Raw genomic sequence first — 13,178 nt, 5'->3', positions numbered from 1 at the left:
TCATGTTTCACAGAAACACTGAGACAGTGACAGGCAGATATGATCATGGGGGGGAAAAGAGATGGAGTGAGTCATCACGAACCATTTGACAATCAAAGCCTGTATCTTAAACAGTCACAGGGAAGTCTGTGATGCCATCTGGACAGTTTGAACGAATCTACTTGTCGAAATGTTCATGTGATTCAAGTGTTTTAGCCTTGAACGCATTCTTCCCTGTGGTCTATATCTAAACAGCAGGTTATCAGTGCAAAGAGAGTAATGACCTTGTGATGACGTGTTCAGTACGTCCAGCATCTTTATTCATGTGTGGAGAGCTGCAGCACCAACAAGATGCGTGTTTACCTACAGTACAAGATGTTCAGTAGTGTTGTTCAAACTGTTGTTGCATACTGAGAGCAAGCTTTAATCATAAACAATCCTCAAAACCACCTGATTTGACAGTTATCAGGCCATTAAATAGGCGTTATCAGACCCTATAAGCACGATTGATATGCCTACTTCGTTGTAAAAGTTAAAGCGAAACTTAAAAACCACGTTCTAACATGTGAAACTGAATGAAACGTTACATTTTCAACACAAACAAAACAACTTCTTTAGGTTTAAGCAAGAAAACTACTACTTTTTTAGGTTTAGGCGACAAAAACACTTGTTAAGTTTAGTGAAAAACATTGTGTTTTGGATTAAAATGACTACGTTTCAAAAGCGAAAGCGAAACTTAACACTTGTGAACACAAAGACAACTACATGTTGTTGGTATGTAAACCCCGGCTGCATGGGTGAAAACCTTATGTTTTGTGTACATTACCAACCCGGTCTCACGGGAAGGCTCATAAATACCACAACATCACACGGACATTTACGCCTGTCATGAGCACACATTTTTACCTTTTCGCGTGTCATTTGTACGCCGCTTTTTGCGTGTCATTTTTATGCCACACAAATGTCCGCAATTAGGTTTAGGAAACAAAAAAAAACACTTGGTTAGGGTAAGGGAAAACGTCATGGTTAGGCTTAAAAAACACGTAAGAAAACAACGTAACTACGGAAAACATGTCACAAACGTCAATAAACACTCATCACTAACATAACTTTAAAAAAAACAAAAAAACAGTGGTCAACAATGGTCTCGAACGCGGGTCTCCTTTTAGAAGTCCAGTGTTTGTTGGACCTGCCCACCATAGTGGTCTTTCTTGCTCATTATACTACATAACTAACTCTTACTGTAATATTTATACGCGGATCCGTTTACATTACAGTCAGTACAGGATACATGGCGTACAAATGACACGCCGAAATCAAAAAAGGAATACTTATTGCACGCTAAACGCCTTGCGCATTATCGTCACATTTATACGCCTTTTCGTGCAAATGGGCTGATACTTCAGCGCCTGATTTCCGCTTCTGCTCATGTTATACGGTCGCTAGAGGTAGCTATCATGTTGTTTTATACCTTCTTTCGGTTATCCATGATGTCAATAGATGATAAAACCTACCAGTGGGTGCAGTAGGCCTGTACTGACCTACATCTATGGTGCTTATAGCGACTGATAACACCTATTCAATGGCCTGATAACAGTTTAATCAGCTGAAACACTGTTAGCCTGCATCAAGTATGAACTTTTCTGGATAAAGCTGCTTTATAGAGGGAACATAAGCCTTATTACTCCTCATTGTCCTAAAGGTGTGTGTTAATCAGAGATGTATTATATTCCACAATTACAGTCCAGGAACATCTAGCCTCGGGCCGGCTTCTGATTAATACATGGAGTGGGACTCCACTTTTGTTGCCCCCGACAGCAGTCTGTGCTGCTAAATATGACTCACTGGTTAGAGAGCTCCCCTCAGGAGAAACATCATAATCACCAGGGCGCATTAGAAGAGCAACACCTCTGGAATGACAAAAACTCAAACGCTCACTAAAGAACTATTCTCAGGCATGAAACACAGACAGAGGAAATTTCTGGAACCAGTCTGAAAACAATGTAAAACAACCTACTGTGATCTTTCAGCACAAAATGTGCAGTCTGGAATTGAAACCTCTTGTTCCAAAGCTCTTATTGCGTAATTGTGCATTTGAATTAATTGCAATATTTCTATATAGCAATGCGGTAATTTTTTACTGATAAATGAGACAAGAAAAGACTCTCACAAAGATGCATGCTGGAATTTAAAGATATAGATTCTGGTATGAGCACGCTTGACATTTGCAGACTGTGTGAGCAGAATAATAAGGTAAATTTATGGGCTTTCAACGAGCTCAAGAATCTCATTTTTTATCCCCCCACAAACAACCCTATTTATAGAGTTGTCTTCATCTGCAGGTAGACAGTGCCAATCTCTGGAGCACATATGAGTCATACAAAGGATTTAAACATGGATACACACATGACAGAATCCATGCCAGAGAGAACAATACTGATGAAACGGATCAGTAAAGCCATGCAGTGAAAATGCATTATTCATGGGTAAAAAGTAAAGAACGTGCTCCCAAAATGGTAAATAATTCACATGATTGGATTATTCAGTGGTTTGGCAGTTAACCGGCTATTTGTGCAGTTGAAATGCATCTAATGAACACCGCGCAAATATCAGATATGAATGACAGCATGGTGTAAAGTCAGCTGAACCCCAATTTGGTTTGGATTTTTAGTTGACCTAAAACTTAACAGGTTATTAATAAGTTTATTGATTGAATCTAATCTAAAAACTAAACAGGTTTCCTGCCGGATCGCACTGTCTGACAAAGAGGCGACAATGCACACAGAGTCACAGAGGAAAGAAATGAAATGAATGGAAGCCGGTGCACGTCAAAGCTGAGTTACTGACATTGTAAATGAATGGAAGTGCAGCCATAGCTTAACATGTGGTACAGTCTGAATGGTTGCATGACTCTGGGGGCTTTGAAAGACCACTGCAGCATAAAGGAGATTCATATTATCCAGCAGCATGAGTGGACAGGACCTGATCTAAAAACATCCTTGCTCTAGGTATCCACCCGTTCACATTTCCACCCTGTTGAAGCTGTTGCCAAGCAACTAAATCATAAGAAATAAACTCATAATGATCCTAGTATACACTATGCATGTCCGCCGCTCATGTATGTGTTTGCATTTGTGTTTCAGGGTGCTGCAGCGGCCCGTATACGTGTGATACTGAGTGGAGCTAAGGACTGCTGCTCAGGGAATACAGTGTTATTGCTGTAGAAGCACACTGAGACAGTCTTCTGGGAAGAGCAGATGGGCTTTTCATGTAGAAAAAAACATGACATCTCGACAAAGTAGGGCTGAAATTTCCAGGACCAGGACACTCTCTTAGTCTCTTATTGTCTGTCCTCCTGTATCTCTAGCTCTATTTGATTATTGGCCCAACTCTTCTCACATTCATTATTTCTTTCTTTCTCTTTTTAATGCTTCTCACCCATTCAACAGTATGTTAAACAGACAGAAACAAGGCTAAAATAAATGCAGCACATGAAATGTGATGGGGATGTGCTGCATCTCCAAAGCATTAAAGCATATTTTAAAGAAAGAAGCTGCATTGCTATTTAATTTTTAATCAACTACACCACATTCTACACATTTCTATAAACTACAACACTACGTTGGTAATTTTTTTTGAGATATACATATTTCTATGACGTGTAAATAGCTCCTATGTTGTGTTATACAACTGTATTTTGACATTTCACATGGGCAGTCTGAATAATTCCAGTTCCTGGTGTTGGCTGGTGCCTTTGGGGTATCTGTATAAAAACAGTATACGACAGCTGAAAAGAACATCCTGTTACTCGGTGCCTCTGTGTCAAATGCAGCTACTAGATCCTGTGTGCTCTCATTGCTTGAAAGGAAACCACTTTCACAGTAATCTGCTCAGTAACAGACCCTCCAGGGCAAAGCCACACTGGGCCGCTTCTTAATTTTCTTAATTAAATAAGGTGCCGTCTGATGCAGGATGATCCCTATAGCTGAATGTGGGAGACTGTAAGCCACATTGTGTGGCTAATGGGAACTGTTTAATATATACTTGCAGTTTAGTCTTATGAAAGAATCAAAAAATTGATGTGCATTGCAAGCAACTCCTACTGGGCAGAACAACATTTTTGGGAGTCTGTCAGTGTTCAGCCTTTAGCTTAATTCTATATTTGTAACCTTCCTCTTGTCCTCCCTTCTGCATATAAAAATGAGAAAGGCCGAAAAAGACTGAACATTTGGTTCTTTTTAGTAGCCTACTGTAAACATTAACGGACCAATGCAGCAACATTTCAGGGGATCTATTGGTAGAAATGGAATATAATATTCATAACTATGTTTTCATTAGTGTATGATCACCTAAAACTAACCGTTGTGTTTTCATTAGCTTAGAATGAGCCCTTCATATCTACATAGGGAGCAGGTCCTCTTCACGTAGCCCGCCATGTTGCTCCGCCATGTTTCTATAGTAGCTGGAGCCTTTCATGTTTTTACGTTACCAGAAGCCACCGTAGTTCTCCAACACGCTTGTGAAACTGTGGTAACGTGAACTGCCGAGTGTAAAACCATGTACTGCCAGCCGCCGTCTGACTTCCGTTGCTCCCAAAGTAGTGTTATTATGGTAAGGATGGCCTCTGTGTGAGGCGAACGGCGTTACCATGGTTTTGCACTCGGCAGCTCACGTTGCTGCAGTCTTGGAAAGGTAGGAGTGAGTGAAGGTGCACTCAGTTGGTTGCAATCTGCAACCAGACCAATAAATGTCACAAATGCTGCACACTGGCCCTTTAAAAACACAAAAATACTAAAACTAAGAAGAAAGAAAGTTCTGATACATAAATATCAGTATTGTGAAAACCATATCTTACTGAATTAATAGATGTTTCAGTTTGCTTTTGAGTGTAATGATTACAGTAAACTATGACATACATGTCATATGAGTGCCTTATAGTAACTAATATTGTAATTGTCAGCAGGTTAAATAACAAAATTTACTAAAACTAACTAACTTCCTCTTTCCCATGTACACATGTGCATACATTAATTTACTCTAGAGTAACAGCAGAGACAACAATGCACATGCATGTCTATCTATATGTTATACATGTTGCTGTGTGCACAAACTGAATTGTGTTGCACTGAAGCAAATCAAGAAACCCAATCTCACAGCCTCCTTAAAACCTGCATCTGTAGGCAGGAAGACACAACAACACCCTCCGAGCGCAAATTGCTGAACGACAACATTATAAACTAGTTGCCACAGAAGCCCTTTAAGCATTGCACATCTCTCCCTCTTTCGGATCATGCGACTTATTCCTCAAGCTCTTCCTGTCTGCTCCTCTTGTCCTCTAGTATCTTAAGCTCCAGGACTTTTATGCTCCTTTGAACCCGTCACAGTGGAGATTCTTGAGTGAGGATCCTCGTTCAGTTGTACAGTAAATAGTAAGCAGGGGGCCCTAGCGCCATATAGTGGAGTGATGCCCCTTTAAGCCTATATAAAAATGACAAATCATATATGATCATACATGGTGGAAAAGAATAACATGATCATGGAATACATATCTCCATAATGCTCCATATCTGCCTCCTGATATCCACCAGCGGTCTCACAATATGTCAGTCACAGGCTTTGGCAGGTGGAAGGGTCTTGGCTTTTCATATAAGCCATTTGAACATCTATATAATGATTTCCTATAAGCCCATTCTATCGGTGACACATTTGGCACTATGCTTGATAACCTCCATAAACCACATGTAAGTGGATTACTAAACTGGCATACAGCTCCCTTTAATACCCTGCAGAGAAATTACTCATTCACTACCGCGAGCGTAGCCCAATTTCAGCAAAATTGACTTAAAAAAAACCAAAACTTTTATACCTGTGTGGAGAAAATTAGCACATTACCAATTATGCCAGGCAATTCCCCTTGTCTAGTGCTTCTGCTTTGAATATTTAATGCTACATACACTTACACGCGATACGGTACATGTGTTCTGTGCCTCCTTTGTGTAGAAAGACTTAATGCTCAGAGATGGTTAATACCTTCAGCTTAAGACTCATACGCAGTCTTACTGGCCTGGATTCAAATCCCACCAGAACCTCCTGTATCTTCCCTACAGGAGCCCTCTCAGCCTTTCCCACTTACTTTTGTATTAAAACATACCAACGGCAACCAGAATGCACTCCTTAAAGTGAACACAAACGTCTACCGCAGCGATTTTATGAAGTTAACTTATTTAAAACCTCTCACTGTTCAGGCAGCATCTATCTAACTAATCATCCTCATGCAGATATATCAGGCTTTACATCATCTATACCACTCGCAGACCTATTTGTGTGTTAGTTTCTTACCATCTTTTAAGGTGAAACTCTAACTGCTGGTTTCCAGTGATGGAATATGTACATTTACTCAAGTACTGTATTTTTTCAAGTACAAATTTTAAGACACTTGTACTTTACTTGCGCACTTCCATTTTGATTATACTTTATACTATGGCTGTCAATAGATTTAAACATTTAATCACGATTAATCGCATGATTGTCCATAGTTAATCGCGATTAATCACAAATTAATCGCACATTTTTTCTGTTCAAAATGTACCTTAAAGGGAGTTTTTTTCAAGTATTTAATACTCTTATCAACGTGGGAGTGGCCAAATTTAATTATGAAAATGTATGTATATATTTATTATTGGAAATCAATTAACAACACAAAACAATGACATATATTGTCCAGAAACCCTCACAGGTACTGCATTTAGCATAAAGCATATGCTCAAATCATAACATGTTAAACTGCAGCCCAACAGGCAACAACAGCTGTCAGTGTGTCAGTGTGCTGACTTGACTATGACTTGACCCAAACTGCATGTAATTATCATAAAGTGGGCATGTCTGTAAAGGGGAGACTCGTGGGTACCCATAGAACCCATTTTCATTCACATATCATGAGGTCAGAGGTCAAGGGACCCCTTTGAAAATGGTCAAGTTTGGAGTGTTATTCAGCCTCCTTCGCAACAAGCGAAGTAGGTTTAACAACCTAAAAGTCGAAATTTGCGTTAATGATTTAAAGAAATTAGTGGCATTAAAACAAATTTGCGCTAACGCGTATATTTCTGATTAACAATTACTTTTCTCCTATCTAGACAGAGCTCCTCAAACATACTGCTTCTTATTGTCTGAACACATGTTGAAGGAGTCTGAGAGATGAAAGAAACATATTTTTCTTTGGCACGTCATGATGATATAATGAACTTTTCCATTAGTGCAGAAACATCAGGGGAAATGTTATATTTGGAATGCACTTTGAGTCTACATTTTTCTGTCAATAACAATTCATAATATTCCACATCCATTCTCGTATTATAGTGTCTATTGAGAGTTGTTGAATGCTTTGTTATGTGATGTATGTGTGGGAGTTGAAAGCAAAGACTGGGTCAGTTCACTCAAAGTTCACACAACTGGCACAATATTCCACAAACTGCACATCTTTTGTTGCGAAAAGTATTCATGTGTAATAATGAGGGAGTTGTGTAGAAAACCCTTACGAGTATGTTTAAGAAGGGGAATTGGTTTTGCATTTTTTTTTAATATAGATATGGGTGATGTTAAAATGATTAATCAGATAGTGTTTATGTGTCACTTGCCACTTTAAATCATACTCTGATTTCTTCCTAAGAGAGCGAGTGTGCGGCTGCCAGCTGTTTCGCCACATGTTGAGAAAGGCTGTCAGGGTGGTGTCAGGAGGGGGGCCGTTTTATGTAGAAATGTGATTATTAGCCTGTCTGCATAATCAGGGTTTCTCCAGCTGACCTGAAAATCTCAGGGGAAAGCGACCCTTGCGCTGATATGAAATGCTCACTCATGTGTTTCAACAATCTAGATTTTCATTTCGTTTTTCAGTTGCTGCACCAAAGTCGAGTCAGAAATGGCTCTAATGTTGAACTGGTAATTTTTGTTTGACGTTCCCTCTGTATGACATTGTTTGGGGGGTGGTAAAAATCGAGTCCAGTCGCTCTTGATTGTGCTGTTGCATTTCATTTTTCTGTGAAACGTTCTCTCATTAATTCCAATAAATCTAGTGGTCCGGAAATCACTGCCATTGGCTCATTTAATATTCATCTCTCTGATCCTGCAGAATAACAAAGATCCCCTGATTAATATCCATTGAGGCAAATCACACCAGATTTATTGTGATGCCTCAGTGTACTGCCCTGTTTTTCAGCGAAGATTCATACTAATCAATGACGTGTCTGTTTGTCCTGTTTGACTTGACGTGTCTGTTCGTCTGGCGCATTCGGCCTATTTGATATATGTTGGCTGTTAGACTGTTGTCCTTCCAAATCAAGTAATTTAGACATTTTTATTGACCAATATACCTGAAATTTACTAACTGGCTGCTGGAAGAACCTGTTTAAATTGCCAAATACTTACAAAGACTATACATATACTAATATACATTATACTATATATCTGGTTTAACTGTGTGTGCCTTTTAATTATGGTTTACTGTAATTACTTCAGAAAAAGGTTAATTTTATCCTGCCCTAAAATGTATTCGTTTATTACATTTTCAAGCAAAGGAAATATACAATTACAATTGCAACATCCCCTCCACCCCCCACCAAAAAAACAACAACAACAAGAACAAACTAGCTGAAAACTAACAGTTAGATAAGTCTAATAATAAATTGAAGAAACAAAAAAAATGTACATCATATACAGTATATAAAAATATACTAAAAGCATTTCAGTCATATATGCCATACATCATAGAAATAAACTAAGGTATGATCATAGAGCTTACACTCTGTAAGTACTCAGTATGATAATTAATACAGAAAATGGGATTCCCAAAACAGTTTATCATAATTTTCCTTAATTATATCCATGACAGCTTGTTACTCTGTTAGTATTCCCACAGTACATAAAGTACATGGTGAACAGCAATATTCCAACATTATTTCATTAAATTCAATTTCAATCACATATCAAAGTAATTACTCAGCCAAAGAAGCAATCATTTGGAGAAACTGCATGGCCAATTTTCAAGACTTTTATTCAGTAAAGATATATCCAAGATTGTGGGCCTTATAAAATTATCCTGGAAAGGTTGATCTGACTTAAAACAAATGAAAAGGCTACTTGTCAACAGTTCACTTACAGATGCTTGTCGAACAGCAACGGCCTTATTTGTAGTAATCAATAGTTATAACAACATGATAATTATTTGGGTAAAAGAAAGAAGATGGAGTTGCCCCATATTCTTTTATCATACCACTAAAACTGCACTTTCCTGTGTAAAAGTACACTTTCCAGGACTATTTGTAATGCGAAACACGTTACTATCCATACAGCCACAATATGACAATCTAGGACTGATAAATCAAACTAGTGGAGGCATTTGAATGTGAATTTCCTCTCCGACTTTCTCAAGAATGATTCATTGGCATTCAAGATGTTGTGCCATGAGTGTGCTGGTGTGAGAGCTGGCATTAAAGTCAACCAAATTTAGGTTGGCATCCTTTTGACTGATCAGACCGGCTCCCCTTAGGCTTCCACAGAAGTGCCTGAAGCAAAAGCAGCTTCTGCACACTACACGCAGTGTCACGAAACTGACAAAAGCGATTACACAGAAAATGCAAAGTTTCAAGATTCTTTGATACGTTGACTTCCTTTCACTTCCCAATCCCTGCCCTCAACCCCTCTGTGTCTCTCCCGATCTACTTCTCTCTCCTCTCCACAGCAGACCAATAACTTTCTGAAAATGGGTTAATTTTGGTAGTACGTTAAATACCCATTGTGGCCACACCTGTAGCCGCTCAGTCCTCCGTGCATATATTTTTTGGTTGATATTGTTGAGAGCATTACAGATCAGAAAAGATGAGGTATACAGGCAGTCCCAATAATTGTTAAATGCAGGATCTCGCCTCCCAGTCAGCAGGAGCGTTAAGTTGTGAAAGACCCAGCAGTGATCCAGTGAAGAAATTAGAGACTGAATGGGGTGAGACTAATTGCATCTGCTGGGGAAAATCACACTGTGTCGCCAATTTTATTTAGTCATTTAATGATGAGCAATTAAAAAAAATCCCCCAGTTGGCAGGTGTATGTTTTCTTGTGAAGTTTTAAGTTAATTGCCAGTTTTCGAAATAATACATCATAATAGTATGCATATTAAAGGGGACCTATTATGCTTATGTGCTATTTCCCTTTCCTTTAGTGTGTTATATAGTTTATTTGTTCATGTAAAATGTCTGCACAGTTACAAAGCCTAAAGTCCACACCAAAGGGAGTTACTCTCCCCCACAGAAACACTGCTTCTGAACTGCCTGAAATGCCTTGCTTAAAGTCCCGCTTTTTCTTCTATAACATGGTGATGTCACTAAGTAAAAACAGAGCGCTTCAGACAGAGGGTGAAAAGTGGTGGTACAACACAGTCAGTATATAAAAAATTAAGTTTTTGTTGAAGCTTGTAAACATGTTCGAAAACCAAAATACAAGTATGAACCTGAAAATGAGCAAGATATGTCCTCCTTCAGTACCCGTAATGAAAGTTTATTGATATTGTTTGAAGACTGATTCAGATATAATCATTCTAGTGTCTTTCACTTATTCCAGGTGGCCAACCTGCTGCGACTCTTCCAGATCCCTCAGATCAGCTATGCTTCCACCAGTGCCAAGCTCAGCGACAAGACCCGCTACGACTTCTTTGCCCGCACCGTGCCCCCTGACTTCTACCAGGCCAAGGCCATGGCAGAAATCCTGCGTTACTTCAACTGGACGTACGTATCGACGGTGGCATCGGAAGGTGACTATGGTGAGACTGGCATTGACGCCTTCCAGCAGGAGGCTCGTGCCCGTCAGATATGCATTGCCACTTCAGCCAAGGTGAGCCGCTCCATGAGCCGCTGGAGTTATGAGAACGTGATCCGCTCCCTGCAGCAGAAGTCCAACGCCAAGGTGGTCATCCTGTTCACGCGCAGCGAAGATGCCCGCGAGCTGCTGGTGGCAGCCAACCGCATGAACGTCAGCTTCACCTGGGTGGCCAGTGATGGCTGGGGAGCACAGGAGAGCGTGGTGAGAGGCAGCGAGGCAGTGGCCGAAGGGGCTTTCACCATCGAACTGGCTTCGTATCCGATCCCACAGTTTAATGACTACTTCACTTCCCTGCACCCGTACAACAACACCAGGAATCCCTGGTTCAGAGAGTTTTGGGAAAACCAGTTCCAATGCAGCCTCCATGATCTGGGCTGCGGGAAGCACTCACTTCGCGAGACTCCGTTTCAGCCAGAATCCAAGATCATGTTTGTAATGAATGCTGTCTATGCAATGGCTGCTGCCTTACACAACATGAGGCAGGCCTTATGCCCCAACTCCACCAAGGTGTGTGAGGCTCTCAAACCTGGCAACGGCAGAAAGTTTTACAGGGACTACATTCTCAAAGTCAAGTTTGAGGGTGAGTAAAATCTTAATGAACTAATATTATTACAGTGTTGCTCTACACATATGAATTTTCATGATGTAAAGCAGCTTCCCCTTTTTCTCATTATTCTCCAACTCCCATACACACCTCAATATAATAGCATTTAATTTCCCTAAGTGCACTCTGCACCCAAATTAGGTTATATCAATTTAGATTCATTGTACAAATTCATATAAAATGTTGAATTAGTGCTGGAGCAATTCTCCATGTTTGTACACTGCAGCTGCAGATAAGCTCTGCAATGATTCAATTTGCAAAGATGAAAATATTGCCGCGCCCTCGTGCTTGCAGGCTCCTTTTTTTTCATGCATCTCGACTTAAGTGTGAATAGAAAGAGGGCTCTTCAGTTTGAACACTGCAGATACGGATCATGCAAACATTACTTGTTTTCTGCTTGTCTATGCAAAGCTGCAACACAAAATGCGCGACAGTATTTGCATCAACACATCCACACGTGACAAACGACAAACTCGTAAATGATTGACATTTTCATTGGAGGGAGATAGAGGCGGACCAGTGTGCTCTTATCCAGCTGCGCTTTTCTGCTCTTTACAATTTGTGAAAAAGAAAATACCCAAAGGATTTTACTATCCAGAGACTTAAAATTAGATTAGAGGCCTAAAATTAGTTAGTCCCTGCAAGCATTTAAAAAACCCTAAGGAGAAAACACACAGAAATAGGTGGACCACTAACTACACATTTAAAAATCATTAGCTATAATAGATACATTTAAGTGCTACATAATAAGGAATCATAATATTTTATAGCAGTGGTTCCCATACTTTTTCACAGACCCCTAAACTGACACAAATTAGATCACGGCCCCCCATCTGATAGGATTTTGCGTTCCAATATTTTATTAAAGAAAGTGTATGAAACCCATGCCCAAAATAGTCATACATTCAGTCATTGTGTTACTTATTGATTGAATAATGGTGAAAATAAGTAATTCCCCTTTTTGCTGGGGACCCCCTCGGGCCCACTTTGAAAACCACTGAAATAAAACCTAATGGCTGTTTAATATACTGTTCACACATTTTACAATTAAATGATTATTAGAGCTGAAAGTCAATTACTCAATAAGTCGATCGACAAAAGAATCACTGTCAACTACAATATTTTAATAACTGATTAATTGTTCCATTCATTCTTTAAACAAAAATGCCAAAAAAGCCATTGGTTTCAGCTTCTCAAATGTGAGGACTTGGTATTTTTCTTTTCCACATATTATACTAAATTTGAATATGTCACCAAAGACAGAATTATTAATCAATGAATCAAAAATAATCAGCAGATGAAGCGATAATGAAAATAATTGTTAGTTGCAGCCCTTAGTATCTGACCAGGTATGCAGAGATGCTGCTTCTATCAAAGTCAGTTTAAACTGGATAATCAGCAGTGATTTCTAAAACTTTCTATTTCAGCCTTGATTTCACAAGAAAAATTGAACATTATTTTATATAATGTGCCATCTGTCTGGAATTTCCATTCCAGTGTTCAATCCAGGAACTTTCTATCAGAGTTAACAGACTCAAACTGTGGCTTCCATCATGTAAATAGACAATTTGCACCTGTGTCCCGTCGCAGTCAATGTTCAGTCTCGGTCTGTATTGCGAGACAAATAAAATGTCAGCTGAGACACATAATAAGCAAAGAGACAAATATAAGATGAAACTGAACTACCAGAAACATGCGCTCTATAAGATACGAGTTCATGGTACAAAGTCCA

At 39.4% G+C, this 13,178-nt stretch overlaps 1 protein-coding gene across 1 annotated transcript in view; it reads left to right on the top strand.

Annotated features, from left to right (window-relative positions):
• grm2a (glutamate receptor, metabotropic 2a) overlaps positions 1-13,178 on the top strand; it is a 42,098-nt gene that overhangs the window by 20,224 nt on the left and 8,696 nt on the right. The window contains exon 3 of the mRNA XM_037769215.1: positions 10,585-11,422. Within this exon, the coding sequence (XP_037625143.1) occupies positions 10,585-11,422 (838 nt within the window). The remainder of the gene's footprint in view (positions 1-10,584; positions 11,423-13,178) is intronic.

Source organism: Sebastes umbrosus, chromosome 1 (genome assembly GCF_015220745.1).
Source record: "Sebastes umbrosus isolate fSebUmb1 chromosome 1, fSebUmb1.pri, whole genome shotgun sequence".
NCBI lineage: Eukaryota > Metazoa > Chordata > Actinopteri > Perciformes > Sebastidae > Sebastes > Sebastes umbrosus.
This window is presented reverse-complemented; position numbering and strand designations above follow the sequence as displayed.